Genomic DNA, 21003 nt, shown 5'->3' on the forward strand with positions numbered 1-21003 from the left:
TCTGGGGGTAGCATCACTCTGGAGCTACCAGCGGGGGCCACCCGCGCCCTCCGCCTCCCGCGGGGCTTTTGGCTTTTGTCCCGCGGGGATGCGGAGGGCGAGGTGCCCCCGCCTCGCCTCGCCTCGCCCCGCCCGCCGGGACCCCCCCTCCGCGTCCCGGCGCCGCAGCGGAGGCGGCGCCGCGCTGATGTCAGGGCGCGGGAGGCGGCGGGGAGCGGCTGGCGGGCAGCGGCGGTGCCGGGATGGCGATCCCGCTGCGGCTCCTGCCCGCTCTCTGCGCCGCCGCCGCCCTGCTGGCGCTGCCGTCGCCCGCCGCCCCGCGCAGGCCGCCGCGCTGCGGGCCGCCCTGCAGCTGCTGGCGGGAGTCGGCGCTGTGCGTGGGGGCGGCGGGGGCGCCGCGCAGCCTGCCCGCCGGCCTGGGCTCCCTGTGAGTGCGGGGCTGCGCGGCCCGGGACGGGCAGGAGGGTGGCGAAGGGATGCGGGGCGGTCCCGCCTGATGGGTGGCATCTCTTTTTCCAGGAGCCTGGTCAACGGGACCTTCTCCGAAGTCAAGGACAGGATGTTTTCCCACCTGCCCTCCCTGCAGCTGCTGTAAGTATGGCACTGGGAAGGAGCACGGCCAAGTAGCACTTCACCCCTTCCTCCTAAATGGAGCGCCTTTAAGCATAAAGCCTCCCAGTTTCTCCTAAATAGAGTTCCCTTTCTCTTGTAGAAAGGGAGAAAACGGGAGAAGACAGCTTGCACAGTCTGCCGGTGTAGCTACTGTTTCATAACATTTCTGCTCAGGGATGCATTTTCTGCTCAGAAAGCACTTCATAAAATGTGTATTTAGTTACTAAAGGAGGGAAAAATGTTTTATGAGTTCCTTTTTTCTTTTTTTTTTTCTTTTCCCTTAACTTCAGCTTTAGTAAGTTTAAGGCTGAGTTTTGTCCCCCTAGAGTTTTGTGGTGGTGGCTCTCACTCCTCCTCACTTTGTGCCCAGGAGTCTTGCACTGGCTTTGTGACATAGTGGGCACAGTGGGGTGAGCAGAGGCTGCCAGGACACGCTTCAGAGGGAATCCTGTGTGTGTGAAGTGCTGGTGCTGTCTGCAGCACGACTCCGTGCTTCAGCGTGCCACTTGGAGGGTGACCCCTCCGACACCTTCTGACCCAGCGCTCCTCTGTCCCAGGAGACAGTGCTCTAGCTCCCAGCACTTAGCAGCCATCCCTTCTTCCTGACCCCAGGCAAGCTGCTTGGTCCTGCCCACGTTGCAGTTAGGTGTGTGCCTCCTGCTCCAGGAGCTTAAGCAAACTTGCTTAATTTAGCTGTCCTGGGAGGCAGCAGGGAAGACACAGAGACTGCGGTACAAACCCCCTGGGGAGCCTGGATACTCACTTTTCTGGCAGTCTGCAGCAAGGCTGAGCAGCAGCCTGCATCTTGTCTAGCCCAGTGAAGCCTGTCCAGAACGCCTGACACCAAGCAGGCCCTCCACACCTCCACTCCATAAGGACTGACAGACCCCCCCAGGCAAAGATACACTGCAGAGAACAATTCAGCAAAAAGATCCAAAGCCTGCCAGAAACCCAGGCTGAGTGCTTGCCACATAACTGGATGTTAAAACGAGTCTTAGCAAGAGGTATTCTCTAAAGGTGTCTGGTAGCTGATGGTGAGGCTCCTCTCCTTGGGCACCCCATTTCCTTTGACTCAAAGGCCTGTCTTCCTACTGGGAGGAGCAGCACTCCATGCACAATGCTGGGGGGAAGTGGGTAAAGCAAGGTGGAAGCCTTCACCTCCTTTAGTGTGAAACTGTTCCCAAAACCAAGTTTCTGTGAGAGTTGGGGGTCAGCACCGAGCCCCCAGCAGAGGGCATGAGGACCTTGCCCACCAATAAATGGTGGCAAACAGTGACGTGTGCCAGCTGGGAAGGAAAGGGAGAAATCCATGGGTAAGAAGCTGTGGGTGGAAAATTAGAGCTGGGGGGAATCTGACTTGGTTTGGATGTGGTGGTACCAGGAAGAGGGAGGAAGAGCAGATAAAGATTGTCCCTTTTCTTTAGCTGCAGGTGTTGGGGTGTGTGGGGTGGTGGTGCAGGGGTGGGTTGCTGAGGAAGGCAGAAGTTGCTCATGTCACTTTATGTGGTAAGTCAGATGTGGGAGCAAGAGGGGGTCACCACCACCACCACCTTGGGCACTCACAAATTCTGTTGTTTAGTGTAATTTATAACTTTTTCCTTAAAACATGAGAAAAAACAACGATTAAATAACAAAGAGCTGCATGCATAATTGAGCACATGGGCACCTCAGGACAATGTCTTCTGTGGCAGTAGTCATGGTAAAATAGTAATGCAAGGATTTATTTTTGATGGTGGTCTTCATCTTTGTCAGATTTCTTTGGGATTTTTTAAGGAGCATTTGTCTAGTATTAACATAATATCCAGGGATCACAGGGAAAGTTTGCATTTCATGTTCATTAGTCTTCTAAATTAATTTTAATAAAATGCCTAAAACCATGCAAAAGGAAGATTAATCTGTTGCTCTAATAAAGAAATTAGTGCAGACATATTCATTTTTAGGGGAAATTCTGAGAATTTCCAAAAATTATTTCTTTTGAGTAGTGTTAATATTTTAGAACAAATTAGAAATTTTGCTATTTTCTTGAAAGGAGATTGCCCTGTCTGCCTTTGAACATCAACATTTGGAGATTGTCCACTGCTGTGCTTTAATACAGCAAGGAATGAAGTTTGCTGGCAAAGCCTCCATAACCTCCTTCTCCCTGGTTGTCTCGTGCTGGCTCAGGTGACAGCCTCTCTGGTGCAGCTCTGACATGTTTTGTCCCTGAAGTTCACACAGGAGTAGGGCAAGGCAGCGCCTGGAGGAGGCAGCACTGCAGCTCCTCCTCACCGCCTGTGGACACAGCGCTTTGTTTTATAAAGACAGCAGGATTCTCTGTCTCGGTGGTTTGGATATGTCTGTGTTTCCAGCAGACAAACTGGCTGCTGTCCTCCCACGCTGCAGCTGTACCCCCTCTGCAGGTCAGGCTTGGAGCATCCCCCTGGGAGTGTGCAATGAGTGAGCATTGGCCCACTGTGACTGCATAAATGAGAGCTGGTGCTTGGGAGCTTAGGATTGGTGCTCAGATGGACTCTTAAATGTTGTCAGCGGGGCTGGAGGGGTGGTGAGTGGATGGGGCCACACTCAGCAGACCTGCCATCTAATGATGGCTTGTTCTGCTCAGTGGACCATTGAGTTGAGGACCAGGTTACATTTAGCCAAGGTCAATGGCACATTTTTCCTGGGGAGTAGTGGACATTAACTACCATCATGTAATGCCTTTAATTTTTTTTTTCAATAGACCATTCCACAGTATTTTATGTGTGCTGCATTGGTGGGGTGATATGAGCTCAAGTCAGTAAGATTAGTTTGGTCATGGGCAATAAACACAACAAGCATAATCCAGTGTGTCAAGTTTTAACGTGCTTTCCTAATGCCTGCTCTCCATTTTCAGCTTGCTGAACTCCAACTCCTTCACTGTTATACGAGATGATGCCTTTGCTGGTCTCTTCCATCTAGAATACCTGTAAGTTTGGTATTTTATGTCCTTTATAAATAAAGATGTTTTGATAAGTTGCCAAGACTCCTGCTGCAGCGTCTTGGTCTTTACTGTTATTCCCAAGATCAGGGGAGCTGAAGGATTTATGTTCCACTCCTGTGCACATTTTCTTTATGGTGGCTGACCATTTTTCAGATGTTATAGTGCATTTTTAAAAGATGCCTTGAATACAAGGTATCTCAATGCAATTACGGCCCACCAAAAAGGCATTGCTTAGCAGGAGCTTGCCTGGGCTTTCCAGAACAGTGGCACCCCTGTTAAGGGGATTTTAATCTCAGGAAAGAGGTGGAGCAGCCTGTTCTGACCTATGGGCAGCCTGAGCAGGAATTGCAGAATATTGGTGTACTGCCCTGAACAACTCTGATTCTGCTTCTCTTCTCCCAGCTTTTGTCTCCTACTTCATCTTTTTTCTGATACCCTATTTAATGTCCATAGAATTTATCTTTATCTAATTAATTATAAATACATAAATATATAAACATACATTCCATATAATATAAATTACTGTAATTATTTAAAATTATTTAACTCTCCTTTTGTTTATATCATTCACTTAGTTGATTTTTACATTCCTTTCTTTTTCTGGTCTTTTTTTTTTTTTTTTTTTTTTTTTTTTTTTTTTTTTTTTTTAGTTCAACCTTTTTTCTTAAAAAAAAGAAAAAGTATTAGCCTTGGTACAAGGCAGTCCTCCCTTATGAGCTGATGTGTTTGAAACTATGAATACGACCTGAAAAAAATCCTCCTTCCACCCACCCACCTTTCCAAGCTGAAGTGAAAACATTTGTCCTTTTTACAGAAAGACCAGTGCTCATAAAACTGATTCTTGCTAAAATTTTGAAGGCAAATAGATATTATGATGGGTATATTCAGGGTTAATAGTCTGGTACATGTGGAGTAGCCAACAATGGAATTTGCAGCTAATGGTAAATGGTATATGCTAAAATCCATGATTCAGCTACATCGGGATTTTTCAGAGATAGCAAGTTATCTAAGCATTCTCTTTTCCTTGTGTCTACAGGGAAAAAGTTATTTGCAGTAGTTTGTAAAAAGGAAGAAAAACATTTTCTGTTGTACCATTAGCAGCCTGCTTTCAAGTGCTGATGGGCTTGTCCCAGCTGCATAGCATACATCGTGGTAGTTGTACTGGTCACTGAAACCAGATTCCTGTCTGAATGAAACACCATGCCCTTCTCAGCTGGTCAAAGGGCAAATCTCTCTCCCTGATCACCAGCTGCAAGCCAGGGAGCAGGATGAAGACCAGTAAAGCCTTACAGTTTCAAATTCTCTTAGCAGCTGAACAAGTGGTCTCAGTTAATGGTTGTGGTTGCCTTTTCTGCTAATTCCGTAGAGCTTTTCCTCTTCCCAGCAAATCACCTCTCCACCTTTTGGGAACTGGCTGTGAGTGGCCTTTCTCTGTGATTTCTTTCTTTGGCCATGTAGAACCAGTAGAGCTTCCATAACTCATGTCTCTTAGTTACCAGGGTTCAGACTTCATAGACAAGAAGGAAACCTCACTGACAAACAGGAATGACAAGTGTCTGTGTGTACAAAGCCAAAGTCTCTGGCTGAAGAGCAGCTGGGGAGCACCCACAGCTGATACCTTTATACAGACACTATATCTCCAGCTGTGTCCTGCTGCACTTGCAGCACTCATAATGGCATTCAATGCACCCTTAAACTGACTCTTTGTACAGAGTCTGGGTAAGACAGATCTGATAAAGATGGGAGCTTTGCTGGTGAACAGACTGGAATTCCCAGAGTAGCATCTCTTGGAGGCCAGGCTTGATGATTCAAGAATCTGGCAAATTCCTGAGTCCCAGCTTGTAGCAGTGTAGACTTGTTTATTTGCATGGAGCTGGTGCTGTGCAGGGATGCCAGCAGCCAGTGAGGGTGTCAGGAGGCAGGGTGACTCTCTGCTCTTGTGGATTGAATTTGTGGCTCCGCACAGCCCTGAAAGGGCTGACTTGCCTCTGACATCTCCCACGCAGACACAACTCTTCCTCATCTGCACCTTTTGCTTGCAGTCAGGGTCCCAGTCACTTCAGGAAGGATATTTCCTACACCTAAACTGCAGAACCAAGAGCACTTGTCATCTCCTGCATTCACATTATCACTTTCTTGAGAAGAGACCTTATATCATAGCATTTTTCCTCTGACTTCTCTGGAGGGCAAACAGAGCTGCCTAGGAATAAGGGAGGCACTTTCATCTCATGAGCCTTTCATAAAGTCAGCATACAGTTGTCTGCATCCAGGTGTAGCTGTATCATGCAATATCTTGATGGCCACCTGGCTGCAATCACTTTGCAGGGATCATGGTATATTTAGGGATGTGTCCTCAAGTGCTCAGGAGTCAAGATGCTCAAATATCAGCTCTTTCTTTAAATGCTGACGTGCAGTCAGGAGGAGCAGCATGCTGCTGGAATCGATATGTGCCTGTCATTATTCCCCCAGTGCACGGGGCCGTGACTTGTGTGCAGCTGGCACCCTGCAGAGGAGATGTCCCAGCTGGACAGAGCTGAACTGCGGCAGCCAGACCTGAACCAAGGCAGAGGTCTTGCCGTTTGTGCGGATGTCAAACGTGTGCAGTTGAAGTCAGAGCTGTGTGGGCAAGGAGGTGGCACTCTGTGTGTGTGCAGCTACAGGAGCTCCCCATCAGAGCAGGCCTGCAGCCTGGGCAGCCCTGCAGCCTGGGCAACCCTGGCACCTCTGTGCTGCCTGCTGGTTTGAAAATGCTGCTGATTTGAGAGACGGGAAGGTAGGACTTTAGCTTCTAAAGTCTGCCTCAGGAGGTTCGCCTACACAGGTCTCTTGCCTCACATAACACATTCTGAGAGGATTACCAAGAGAGGAATAATTTTTTTTGCCTTGTTCACTTTGTTCCGTTTCTGCTGGACATTTGTGTCATGTGCCATCCCTTGTGATGCCAGGTACTTGCATTGTTCCTTGCAGTCTGCCCAAAGGAAAGGGGAAAAGGGAACATGAGCATGAAGTCTCAGCTCCACTGAGACTTCCCACCTTTCAGTCTGAAGGAGCTGCTCAGAAATATGCTGCATCTGGAAACCATAGCTTAAAGCATGGTGATGCTAATAATAATGTTACTTAAAATATTTTAAAATACTTTCTTTTTTGGCCTAGATTTATTGAAGGAAACAAAATTGAAACCATTTCAAGAAATGCATTTCGTGGCCTTCGTGACCTGACTCACCTGTAAGTTATTTAACACTTGATAGAATAATTTCTACTTGAAAAAAACTCTCCTGGGAGACCACTGGTTTTCCTGCTACACAGAAAACTTCTCTTCCCTCTGTGTCAGCTTCCTCCTGCTGTCAACAATATGCCTTCCATAAATTAAGAACCAGCCTTAGAGCAATTCTTGCCTGGGCAGCACTGCTGCATGTTGGGCTGCCTGTGCACAGGCACAGCTGGGTCTGGGATGCCCCTGGTACCCCCAGTGCTGCGCTGGTGGTACCACCACCACCACACTGCCTACTCATGATTAACATTCCTGCTTCTTTCCAGTGTGCTCAGTGATTGCTCTGTGGGTTACATTTGCACTTGGGAAAAAAAAAAAAAAAACTTTAAATATTTTACTTTTATGTGAACTTCAAGCAATTTCCATTCTTGAATGCGAATAATTAATGCCTGTTCCTGGTAACTTCTAACAGTGCCAGTGGCTGGGCAGTACCGGATAATTAACAACCTGTAAGTGAGCTCAGACTTGGTAAGAACTGCAAGGTAAGAGACAGCAATAATACTAAGCTCTAACTTTCTTTTCTAGTTCGTTGGCAAATAACCACCTCAAAGCTTTGCCAAGGGATGTCTTCAGCGACTTAGATTCTTTAATTGAACTGTAAGTAATGAGAATCTTTCTACTGCTTCTGTCACTCTTGCTCTCAGTTTCAGGTTCTGGGTGTGTGGTGCTGTATCTGGTACCTACACAGAATAAAAAAGTGTATTTTTTTATTCTAGCTGTTTTTCATTATGTAATTGTTTCCTTGATAGACTCTTCTAAAGCAACTGCTATTTCTTAAATCACTGTTGCTTCTTGTGATGCTGTACGTAGTTTGTGTTGTTGAACTTCTTTCTGATGTCTCATGTAAATTGTGGTTTAGAGAAAGGGAGACAATGAATTTTAAAATGACAGTTTCTCTGAACATGTTTCCCTATTATTGTTGCATATTCCCTGAGATTATTTTAGTACAAGGGATTAGTTAAAAAAAAAGCTTCTTTTCCTTGTTTCTGTGCAGTTGTAGCACATTGCTGACATTCTGTCATTATTTCCCTGTGTAACTAGGATTCCCCTAGTTTTGGCCTGGCTCTTCCAAACAAGCAAAGTAAAATCGTAAGCCACTGAAATTGCTAAAGAATCAAAGAACAAGTACAGTGCTGAAATTGCACATACATTAGCAGGAAGAAGTTAAATTGACTCTGCAGCAACTCAAAAAATACAAGTCTTACTATCTGTATTTTACGTCTGCAAGGCTGCTCTGTCAACCAGTGGTACTGGAATAGTTTAGGGAAGGAATGGGAGTTATCTCTGTCAGTGGTAAATAGTGCAAAGGGGGCCTGCAGCAGACAACCTGAATGTCAGGATGTATTACATTACAGTCCTCATCCTATTGAAGCTTACCAAAGAAGTAACTTTATACATGAATCACAGTGCTCCATTACTGTGATTACATATGACCATAGAATGCAACAGTTTTCCAAAAACTCAGTGAAAGAGAGCTCATTATAAAGGAGTCCAGATAAAATTTAAGAAACTTCCCTGTTTTCAGTTCAGAACAATTCAAGGATACTCAGATATTTTGAAATTCAGCATGTCAAGGTGATGACAGTTCTGTAGTACTCATATTGCTATCAACCTTTTCAAATATGTTTATTTCTGTGTGTTTTTTTAGAGATTTAAGGGGAAATAAATTTGAGTGTGACTGCAAAGCCAAGTGGTTGTTTTTGTGGTTAAAGATGACAAATTCCACTGTTTCTGATGTCCTGTGTATTGGTCCAGCAGAATATCAGGATAAGAAGTTAAATGATGTGACAAGTTTTGATTATGAATGCACCACTACAGGTATTAAGAATGTATATTTCTAAGAACACTACAAATGGTTAAATATCAGAAGTTTAGATGATACCCTTTCACTTCTATGAGCATGACCTGGGGGGAGGAAAGGGTTACATACAAAGCACTTCCAAGTGCTAAAACAAGTGCAAAATGAGAAACATTACATTTAGAAGCCAAAGTATGTGCTGAGTTTTTATTTGGATTAAGTGATAATGGGAGAAGAGCTCTGCCTATTCATATTCCAAAAGACTTGATTATGACTCAATTTGTGGCTTAATTTTCATCACAGAATGCTTTCTATTATCTGGAGTAAAGCCATATAGTTATGGCAGATGAGCCTCCCAAAATCTCTGCATTTCACAGGAAGCAATGAAAATAAGTTAAAAATTCTGGCTATAGCTGTTATCTTTATTTTATAAATCATGATTTATTAGCATCAAAGATGGTTGCAATAGTGCCAGAAGTTCTTCACGGAACTCCATTAAGTTGAAAAGTCCAATAATATTCTGACTACTGTCTTGCCTATGATCTTGATTTTTTATTTTTTAAGGTAATGTAAAGCATGCTGAAGGGAGTGAAGAGAAATTTGCATGTGGTTATGCTTATATTTTATGCCCAAACTGCTGCAGTTACCTATCTTTAAATGTAGTCACATCATATAACTGAAAATATCAGCTGTGGGTATTGTTTTTTTCATCTTTTTTGAATAGGATGTCAGCGTTCTGCCTTTTTTCTAGACAGTAATATCAAAGGCGTGCAAGTTCTCATCTGTCATCAAGTCAGTCATTATTATTAAAAGACAAGAAAAAAGGTGATTACTAGTAATGTAAAATGAAATTTCAGGAAAAGGTATGAAAGGTGCTTTGATGGCAATATGTGAAGGAAAAGAGAATGAACTCAGAATTCAAAATTATGTCAGAAGAGCAGCAGAGGTAAAGTGCAATAACCTGCTGCATAAAAGGATGTCAAACACAGGAGAGCAATGAAGTTTAGAACAGCACCGAAGTTACATTCCTAAGTCTGCTGAATCACTGAGACACAGCAATGCAAAGTAAAAGCAGGCTTTATTTCATTGCAATCTGGTTTAAGCAATTGTGTAGCACTAACAGTGCACAAAGCTTTACCTGGTCCTCAAACCTATCCTGACCTACCAGGCCTCTGTCGCTTTTTTGTACCTGGACACTGTAAAGTTGCTCCAGGCAAAATTTACCCTTAACATTGTCCCTTTGTCTGCTGTAAATGAAATTACACCAAGCATAAATCTAATTTCAAGTGCTGCAGAGTTTTTGGGAACTGAAGGCGTTCCATGGGGCAAGGACTGCCCAGCTGAATATTTGCTCAAATGCCCTCAGAGAAGCTCCCACAGCACAAGATGTAGCTGTCATACTCTGTTCTGTATGACCTTGGTGGTCCGTGGTGTCAGGCCACTGCTGTTTTCTCCTTCTCTGCTATTGCCTCCCCCAGATCCAAAGGGAGTGTAAATATGCCCATATTCCTTCCTTGAGGATTGCTTAGTCACAGGCTTAGAATACATACTGTAGGTGTATTCTCCTTTCCCAGTCAGTGGTGGGTAGGGCTCTGCAAACCTCCTTCATTCATGTTAGTCTTTAGTATAGTATTTCCCCCCTTTGCCAGCTGGGATCAGACTTTCCTTCATTTCTGGTCTCCAGTACTCTGTGTCGAGCATGACTGGATGCAGGATGCTGTAACAAAGCAGTTTGCTTGGTAAAATGTGTGTCTCGTTGGGCCAGTCAGCTCATTGCATCAGCTGAACTGCTACAATGGTAACAGGAGACATGGAAAGAGGTGCTGCCAAATTTAAAATAAAAAGGCAAAGAACTAAATGATCCTATTGCTTCTTCACAGAGAAAGTGATTGACAGTATTGGTGACCTGCATTTTAACTTTTTGTGATAGCATCTGTCTTTTCCATTTCTCAGTGCTTGCATCATTTCACTTCATTTCTTGTCTTTCTTCCTCAACAGTGTGTGAGGGGCCTGTCCTGTGGCTGTGAGCACCACAGGGGAACTTGTAACTCACTTTCAGGAGACTGGAAAACAGGCCTCGGGCTCCCACAGCCACTGGAAGCAAGCCATGTGCATGCCTGGGACATGCTTTGCCCAGACCTGCAGGCAGGGATCATCTCACTGAGCTTTGGAAGCTTGTTTTCCCCTTTCTTTACCTAGCTGGGATTGTCTTCTGGAGGTGGTCTTCTCTTTCCCTGCTGTCTGGAAGGGAGGTAGTTTGCATATTAGTAGGTACTGCTCCATTCCTGCTCCTGTGCTGGAGATCTCCTGTGGTGGGAGAAGGGAAAGGATGGTTAACACTCCCTGCTGGCACACCCAGGTCCTTGATAGCCTCACCTGGAGCAGAAGTATCCACTGCAGGGAAGAAGGGATGTGAGGAGAGTGGGATTGAATCACAGGATGCAGTTTTGGAGCAGCTGCCCAAACAGACCATCACTTACATTTTTCTCCAATAGTGTTCTCCAATGTTCCCTGCACTCTCCTCCTCTCCTGTGCTGACATCAGTGTTCCTGTGTGCTGAGATCAGCCTGAGCAAGGGCTGCCAGAAGGAAAATCATCCAATAAAAGTGTCACCCGTGACACCATGATGCCAGTTCAACCACAGAGGGAGCAAAGGTGGAATAAGTGGCTGGAGGACAGGGGCACACCCCTACTCCCAGCCAGCAGAAAACAGCATGAAAACCGTGTGTCTTGAGACAGGGAGAGCAAAACTCTGTATTGGGTGGGAGGGAGAGAAAGACAGCTCCTACAGCCAGCAGCACAGGGGGAAAACATGGGCTGTGTCCTCTGCCCTCTCCTATCCAGGGATCCAGCTTAACAGAGAAAGATATTGGAAAAGGGCTCCTCCCCCAGTCCTGTATTTACTGTATTAGCCCTTTCCAGCATTACAGCAAGATATGTAGAACTAAATCAAGCCCCAAAGGCCTAAATTTTTGCAACCCTGATGTGGCAGTAACTTTCACTGTGTAAACTTCTTCTACATTACAGTCTGGTATTTCCAGCTGGTGCTAAAACCAACATTGATTGCTTTTTACTGATTTCAAATTATTTCCCTACCCATTTTCATATACAGACTGGTTTGTTTCAATTCACAGATTCCCCCAAAGTGTTTCACAACTGTTCAGATTTCAAGAGATGTCTTTTCAGGATTAATTTTCTGGGTTTTTTTTTTTTTTTTTCCTCAAGATTTAAAAAATATTTTTTATTTTGTGTAACTGTATCTGCTCTTGCTCCATTCTTTTATAACTGGTCAGTTACTTTTACTTTTTGCATACTTCAGTGTCAGTTTTCCCCAGCCCTTTTAGTTTCCCAGTGAGAATGAAGATAACTTTCTTGTTTGCCTACCAGCATTTATGAACCAAGCCCAAGCTCTATTTATAATAGTCCCTCAAAGAATGAAGACTGTCATTTCTTTCACAGCTGTGGAATCTGCTCTGTTTGTTTAATGGTAGTCATCTATCTTTATTCTCCACAAGTGTAACTCCTCAAGGGCAAGGCTTTCAAGCATGCAGAAACAGAGGGTTCTTCATTCAGAAGCAATTATTTCATAATGCACCAAAATAAGGGACTCAAGTGAGGACTTAATTACCATTTCACCAAAATCCCTGGATGCTCAGGCCCTTCCAGCACAGGAGTGCATGGTGAAAGCATGCAGCAAATGGAGCTGAAAACAGAGCAGTGCATGGCTTTGCACAGAAATGCCATCACAGGGAAGGTGCTTTTCCTTTTCTATGTATCTATATCCATACCTTACTTCAGTGCAAGCCTCCGACCACATTTTAGACCTGAGTGCTTTGTCAGCTCTGCTACACCATTTTTATTTTCTTGATGATAGGGATCTTGCACAGCTGTCTGGTCAAATGTCAAATTCAGACCCAAGTCTCCTTACTTTGCCCCAGACTGGCTCTGTGATGACTGCTGACGTACCCCAGGGTGAATTTTTAATTTAAGTCTACAAAGGCACTTAATTTTTGAGACAAAAAAGTCTTTAATTCTGGAGTTACACTCCTAATCTTTACAGGTTGCTCCAATTTCTCAGTCTCATTGTCTAGTATAAGTTTTCCACTGGATAGTAATTTTCAGGTTGGTTGTATTTTATGCCTAAACTACATTATAATGCCCCATAAAACATTATGTTAACCGAGTTTTTGATTACACCATTTTGTCTATGGTCTAAGCAAAATGGGGTTATCCCCAGGCAAACTTCAGATATCATTTCACTTTCTGCCTGGTTTAGCATAACACAAATTGCTGGTGATTAAATTTGCATGACTTAAGAAGTTATTGGACTTCAGCTGATAGTTGCTGTCTCTCAGCTTGAATGTGATTCTAGCAAGGCCATTTCACTTGACGGGAAAGCAACTTCCAGCCGTGGGGAAAGAGACTTCTCTATTTCACTTATAGTAGCCAGCCTGGCTGGAAAAATCTAAATTATTTCAGTATTTACATATTTGATCTCCTTGACAATTACATTTTCAGAGGACAGTACATGATATCTAAAGCAGGAGACACTTTCCCTGTTGGTGCGTGCCTAGCATGAGTACTGATACTTCCATGATAGTGTTATACAAAATCCAGAGTATTTCACTCATTTTTCAGTGTTCATCATTCTAATCAGTAACCACTTACTCTGTGTTTCCAGCAAGGATGCACCCTAACTGTCATAAATGTGTGTTTCTAGATTTCGTTGTCCACCAGATTTTGCCCTACCAGTCTGTTTCAGTGGATACGTTCAACTCAAAGAATGATGTGTTTGTAGCTATTGCACAGCCCAGCATGGAGAACTGCATGGTGCTGGAGTGGGATCACATTGAAATGAATTTCAGAAGTTACGACAATATCACAGGTATATGAACACTGGCATTCCAGTCACTGATGAACTGGACAAGATTTGTAAATGGGATCAGTTTTTTGGGTTTTATCCTGAATCTCTGTTGAATTTGGCTGATTGAAGTGAGTGATGTTTGGACACGAGTGACTCCATGAAGTAATGCATCTTGTTAATACATGCACATTTAATCTTACTGTGGCACACAAACTAGGCTTTTTTTGTCCAATCTTGTAAATTTTTCTGAAGGCAGAAACACTTGCCATGAATGTCACACCATGGCCCAGCTTAGCATTCACTGCCTCAGTCACACAGCAAGTTAAAGCAGATGTTGAAGGAGCACTTGATCTTGGCAAAGTGCCTGCAAAAAAAAAAAAAAAAAATCTATTGCATGTAGGAGCAAACAGGCCTGAAGTAGGGTGAACTGACTGGGAAGACAGCTGAAAATGACAGAAATATTTAAACTGTGATTGTTACCTACAGAGATGTGCTGTAAAGCTTCAGCATTTACTTTCAATTTACAATTATGCTCATTTAACATCTTGGCCAGATTACTGATCAAACAAAAAACCTGTGTGGATGCTAGGTGATGTTCTAATGCTGATTTCCTAACAACCGTTCTGTCCCTAACCAACACTTGTGGTGCTCAGTCACAGCATGACAGCAGAGACAGGGTCTTCAAAGCTGTTATCTGCTGCCTGATTTCCCAGATACTCCAAGCCAGAGGTTTTGAATACTCAGGAGCTAAATTATCAAAGGAGCATCTTTCCCTCCTGTCCTTATTGTGTGTGATCGATTATTTTTTACCTTATATTTTAGGAGACATAAAGTATGCTGCATCCTCCTCTGGTGTGGAATTCTACAAAGGCAGCAAGCACTTACCTCCTCAGATCATCTGTGTGTGTCACTAACAAAATCTTACAAGAAGCTACCCCTCTGTCAGGAAATTTTGGAAATGAAAAATGTTGCTTTTTTAGGCTTCATTGTGTTTTGGTAGATTAGGGTAAAATATGTACCAGGGATGTAAACTGAGAAGTCAACAGACCAGAGAGAGCTAGCTGAGCCCTAGAAAAACCCTGGAAATGAAACTGAGAGTTTGACTCATTTGCAAAGATAGCAAACACTAGATACACACTTCGAGGTGTATTTCACCTTCCTCTGAATGATTTGATTGGGAGACATTTCTGCAAGGGACTTGTGCCCTAGCTCCACACCCAGAGTTTGCTCCTGGAAGGTCTGAGCTTGAGCTCTGGACTCTGAAATGTACATGAGCCTGAGATTTTTGCCAGGGGACACAGGCACATAAAGAGCCTCCTGCAGAGCCTGAAAAGAGTTTTGTAGAGCTCTGGAGCCAGCTCCACAGAGAATTTCACTACTTACCATATGCTTGGCATTTGGATATCTAAATTTAGCTCTTTTTACAACATGGGCTTATGGAGCTGAGCTAGTTGTCAAGGTTGCCTTTACAGTGAACATGAAGAAAAAGGCATTGCTGTCCTCTGCAGAAGGAGACAGGTGACAGCTCTTCTAGAGTTTGTGTTTTGACTAAGTTAGATCAGAAGGAGCCTGGATGATCAGCTCGAGCATTCATGCCTGTGCTGCAGATGCCTTGCTGTACTTGAGGTGAAGGTACTCCCAGCTCTCCTACACTGCGAGGGTGGCAGATCATCCCAGGCCAGCTCTGAAAGCCACAGGTAGGGGACCAGCAGAGGAGCCAGGGTAAATCTCCTGTAGTGACTGACCACGGATGCGTTGGGGAACTTGTGCAGCTATAGTTCTACTTAAACTGTGTGCTTCACAGAGGAATTCCTCTGTGAATTCCTCTCTGCTTCCAACAACAGCTATCGTAATAGTCTCGCTATTACTTTTTTGATGTGGTTCTTGTTTAGTGTAACTTGACATTCTCAAGATAGAACATAACCTGATCTGATCTACCTGGCAACTGCAATATTCCTAAATATTTCTAGTTTAACAAAATCTCAGGAATACCTAACACAAACTACAGAGTTAGATTTATTTTTTCATCCTGCTTTCAGGTGATATATCCACAAGATACATCAATATTTCTATGTACAGTAGCAAAAAGCTGACTCTAACCCTTCTGGAGCAAGAAAAATATACTATATTTCATTCTTCTAGTTAAGATGGAAAGACATTAAAAGAATAAGAGAATTTCAAATATCTGCTGAATGGCAAGATAAAAACTCTTGTCATTTTTCAACAATAAAATTTAGCTTATATAATTGTTTTGGATACTAGGCACCATGTGTTTGAACAAACAGAGAAATAAAAAGTATTTTGCATAAAAAGGAATCAGCATTTTATGGTGCATCATACTTGCACACATTGCAGGGCGGGACAAATCATCTCTCCAGTTACTGGGAAGCAAAAAGCTTGAAAAGATGCTCTGATGGCATGTAGCAGAAGACAAAATTATGAGATGGTGCAGGTTTAAAAAAAGGGGAGAGTGATTTAGTAATGTCTGTGGTGTAAAGCATGGTTTGTGCTGTGCTAATATATGTGTTGTTTTGTTTCCTTTCTTTGGGCAATAGGTCAGTCTATAGTGGGATGTAAAGCCGTTCTTGTTGGTGACCAAGTCTTTGTGGTGGTGGCACAGCTCTTTGGTGGCTCACACATTTACAAGTTTGATGAAAGCTGGACGAAGTTTGTCAAATTCCAGGATATTGAAGTATCTCGCATTTCCAAGCCAAATGATATAGAACTTTTTGAGATAGACAGTGAAATGTTTTTTGTCATAGCAGATAGCTCTAAAGCAGGTTTGTCAACAGTGTATAAGTGGAACAACAAAGGATTTTATTCGTATCAGTCTCTTCACGAGTGGTTCAGGGACACTGATGCTGAGTTTCTCGATATAGACGGGAAATCACATTTAATCCTCTCTAGCCGCTCCCAGGTGCCCATTATACTCCAGTGGAACAAAGCCTCCAAAAAGTTTGTCCCACACAGTGAAATCCCCAACATGGAAGATGTCTTGGCTGTGAAGAGTTTCAGGATGCAAGATGACCTTTACATCACACTCACGAGATTCATTGGTGACTCCAGAGTTATGAAATGGAATAGCAAACAGTTTGTGGAGATACAGGCTCTTCCGTCCCGAGGAGCCATGACGCTGCAGCCTTTCTCCTTCAAGAACAATTATTACCTAGCCTTGGGAAGTGACTATACCTTCTCCCAGATTTACCAGTGGGATGGTGAAAAGAAGATATTCAGATTATTTAAAGAAATCTACGTGCAAGCACCACGGTCTTTCACAGCTGTGTCAACAGATCGAAGAGATTTTTTCTTTGCCTCTAGTTTTAAAGGAAACACTCAAATATTTGAACATATCATAATTGACTTGAGTTTATGAAAAGCTGCTAGAGTGAAATTTGTGTAGAATGACATTTATACACAAACAAAACAAAAAGAGACCTTTCCAAAAACAGGGTGCACCTATGGAGTATGATGACATTTTCTGAACTTTTCAAACTTGAATATTAATCAGGGACTGCATTTACTTGGTTACTGCATGACATGTCCATTTTATCCTTTTTCAAAGACACTTGGCAATCTGCAGTCATTCAAAGAAGAGTGCAGTGCATTAGAGTTAATGTTGGCATCTAAGAGAATGATCTAAATTTAATCCAGAACACTCCCTTGAGTTGAACATCTCATAAAGAAAATGAAGAGTGAGCCATACAAAGCATAAAAATGATCTTGACTCCTAAAGTAACATTTTAGTAGTGTAAGTTTTAATATTAGAGCCAGTTCTTCATGGTTGCTGATGAATTATAAAAGCAAATAGGAACATTCCAGAATATACTGAGTTCTCTCTTCAAAATCTTTCTTTCTGGTTCACAGTAAATCCAAGACACCATTATAATTCACTGCAGACTGAAGAGAGAGTCAAAACCTATTGCCGTTTTTCTACCATTATTCACTTTTTTTCAGCAATAAATTGTGCATAGCAAGTAGCCCAGCCCACAGTAAATGGGTAGCTAGGAAGAGTGTGTCTCTTCAGGACTGTGAGATCTTAACAAGTTATTACAGACAGAAAATACCAGAGGTCTGCATGATGCCATGAACAAATCAACTACAAGTCGCACCCACTCTCTATTTTAATAGGTATTCCAGAAATACATTCAATTTTGCCCTAATTCATACTTTTCCTGATGATTTCCAGTAGATTCTGGATGTTTAACATGTTATTCTGTTGTGAACTCTCATTCCAGGAGGCAGGGCTTAAGCTTTTCCTGAAACACATATCAACATTGATGCACTCCATGTTGTAGTTCCTCTGTATTCAATGAGGTGATTTATTATCTAGCTTTTCCCCCCACAGCACAGCTCATTAGCAATAAATTCAGGTTTGGGACATCAAAGTTGTATTTTGGAAATCCTCCTTCTGGCTTAACTGTGACTTCAGTATCACCAAGCCATCTGAAACCAAGCTGTTGCAGCTGTTTCAGACTAGAGCTAATCCTACCTCCAAGAAGGATTTTCACTGGGTGAGTCCAGGCTGTTGCCAGGTTGCCAATCCACTGAAGATTAAAGAGGAGCATGTGGACAGACTGTGCTTCATTGGCATTTTGGGTGGTTACAGACCAAGCCATTCAGTCATCCTAATGACTCAGGGCAATCCTGGCACACAGAGCCTCTCTCAAGATAACAGCAAGGGACTGTTTTCCAGGAAAGGGTCTTTGCCCCCCTTACCCAACAAAATTGTGTATCAGAGCTCTTGTTTGTTCGCTTACACAAGATATTTAAGTTTCCATACCACTTAGTCTACTAGGTTATTTTATCATGTCTTGCTGTTGCACTGCTACCTTGGATAATATGGAGGTTTTGCATAAAGCAGGAGGAGCAAAGGAAACTGTCCTTTATTCCATCATACTTAGGCCTATCTCACCATCCTTCTGCTGAGTGAGTTTGACATTTTTACCCTGGACATGTGAAACACGGCCTATGATCACAAACAGAGATGTTCTCATAGGCTTCCCAATATCCAGGGTGTGAAGTATGCTGCAGAAGAGGATTATGTGTAAGAACTCCCATGAGGAGTCATAACCTATCAGTGACCTTGCATGTCACAGGCTTCCCCAACTTTTGCCTCTCTGCTATGAAATGAAGTTATTACTGGTCTGTCAGAGACATAACTCATTCTGATTTTCAATTACGTGTTAGGGTTTTTTTTTCCTACAGAGTTGTTCAACCTGGTTTTGTTTTTAACTACACTGGCAGCCTGGACCATCCCACCCTCTGAGATACTGAGTGCTGCCCTCTGAACCCCAGTGTGGTGTCAGTCCCAGTGGTTCAATCTAGACCAGTAGATGCAAACCAATGCTCTGCAATAGGGTTTAGCAATGCCTCTCCTAGGATTAAACTAACAAATCTGACAAAACAGCAATATTCATGTCTGCCAGTGAATGCAACTTCTTACTGTGTTACCAGTTTACTTTTTAAAGTGGGTATGGCTGGCAAACAATATTTATTTAGCCTGTGTTGCTTTGTATTGCTTTTCTGTCAAGCATGCAAGTTTCGCTAGAGTTAGATATTCTGATGAGGGTGGCATTTCTCAGTGCACCAGCACTTTCTTTTAGGGTTCAACTGTGAGTTCTAGTCACTCAGAAAGGAGCATCAGTCAGAGTGAAAAGCTAGTTTAGAGAAATTGGATCCTTGAAGGGAGGCAAGAGGATGCTGGAAAAAGGCTTGTGTATTGAATACCAGGAGATTGTGCTGTTTCAAGAGCCAAGAGGATTTTGAGACTTGGCTATCAAGTTGGATTAAATTAAAATGGTATCTGCAGAGACAGGCTTAATAAAGAGGATAAAGTGATCCACAGGAGTCTAGCTCATTCACATGGGACCAGAAGAAGAGAGTGAGGGAAATTAATTCTGCGGGCAGGCTGCTGCTTCTGTTGAGCAGCTGTGTTGGTTGGTCAGAAAACCCAGCTCAGCATCCCTCCCAGCCTCAGGAAGAGCCTGGAGCCAGACACTGGCCTGCCTGTTCTGCTGAGTTCATGCACAGGAGGTCAAAGCAGCTAAGAGGGAGGACAAAAAGCACCAGTTGAATTAAGAAAATGTTATGGTACTTTTCACAGGATTAAACAAAGGCAAGACCTCAAAAAGAGCCTTGCTCTACTCTTCCTGCTCCCAAGGAAAAGCTGCAGGTTGCAGGCATAAAAACAGAAATTGCTAATCATTGAAAATCCTTTCTGCCTTTCCAAATACAACCACGGGTTTGTCTTCATTGCCTATATTCTGTAATAGAAATTGTTTTGAATAGTAAATAAAATATGCATATCCATAATTCATTGAAATGTTAGACCATCGGGACAGTGAAAAAGGATAACAGAACATGCCACTGATAATTTTTTATGTATTCTAAAATACATAAATCTATGTAAAGATCATTTGTTTATATAAGCATTGATTTAATATGCACTAGCTACAGCAGGAGAATTTTAAGGTTGTATATACACTGAGCTTTTTTTAGTAAAGAGGAGCTGATGCAATCTATGCTACTGACATGTGTATGTACTCTTTCAATATATGAATAAAATGTAGTTAATGTGACTAATAGTGGTGTGTCACACATGTTAAAATATCCACATTGTGAGGATCCACCCTGTCAGAGAAATGGACAGGGTGGGCAAACATGTCCCTGTCTATTTATGATCGGGTTTGGCTTTTGACAAGGTGGACAAAACCATGCTCAGATTAGTTAAATCTTTCTTCTGTGCTTGAGATAGTTCGGACTTCCAAGGTTTTGCTGTTACCTAATTTTCCCCTTCACTCTTTCCTTACACCCCATCTAGTGTTAGAAAGTAAGTAACGCAGCTATTGCTGCGAGTTTCATTCATGAGCTGTTCTTTCTTACCGCAAAGTAAAGAGATCTTGATTTTCAAAATAATTAAAAAAAAAAAATACTTAAGAGATCTAAGTGGATTTCTTACACGCTGAGTAAATAGGAACCAAGCCCTAAAATTACTTCCAAAACTTTCAGATCTGTGCATGGGGCAAAACAAAATCTTAAGTTTTTTTAAATTTTACTGAATCATTGACATTTACTCTGGAATTTAAAAAAAGGTAAATCTATCAGCCATGAATACACTTTATTTAAAGCAATCCTTCAATGTTGTCCATTGATCTTGCTAGTCACTAATACAGGAGGTAATTATTTTGTTTCCTCTTAGTTCTTCAGAAACAGCACAACTCTCTGTAACTAATTATAGGCTTGTGCAATCAAAGACATGTCTGACATACCATAATGGGATGCAATTGCTGGGATCATTGCTTTCCTTTTGGGTATTTCACCTTTTTATGAGTCAGCAGCCCTTGTGGTGTGGTTCAGTGAAACTCCATCATAGCTCAAACATCAGTTGCAAATCAGCACTGTTTCCCTATCTTTCCCCTGCTTTCTTTGCCCTTGCTAGGTGAACATATCTTTTCCACTTATTACCACATTCGTCAAATCTTCCTTGGAAAGTATCTATT

The 21003-nt window shown here is 42.8% G+C and overlaps 1 protein-coding gene across 2 annotated transcripts; it reads left to right on the forward strand.

The window, feature by feature from the left end:
* The first annotated feature begins 242 nt into the window (after positions 1-242).
* LGI2 (leucine rich repeat LGI family member 2) lies at positions 243-20082 on the forward strand. 2 transcript variants are annotated; one of them, XR_008436917.1, is made up of 9 exons: positions 243-427; positions 520-591; positions 3485-3556; positions 6725-6796; positions 7368-7439; positions 8491-8660; positions 13361-13525; positions 16060-17632; positions 17740-20082. XR_008436917.1 is itself a non-coding variant. In XM_053976515.1 (8 exons), the coding sequence occupies exons 1-8, from the start codon at positions 243-245 to the stop codon at positions 16875-16877; spliced, it is 1626 nt and encodes a 541-aa protein (XP_053832490.1). In that variant the 3' UTR covers positions 16878-20082. The 2 variants fall into 2 exon arrangements, 1 of the variants encoding a protein (XP_053832490.1); XM_053976515.1 differs by having other exon boundaries at positions 16060-20082.
* Positions 20083-21003: the final 921 nt, after the last annotated feature.

This window comes from Vidua macroura, chromosome 4 (genome assembly GCF_024509145.1).
Source record: "Vidua macroura isolate BioBank_ID:100142 chromosome 4, ASM2450914v1, whole genome shotgun sequence".
Classification (NCBI taxonomy): domain Eukaryota; kingdom Metazoa; phylum Chordata; class Aves; order Passeriformes; family Viduidae; genus Vidua; species Vidua macroura.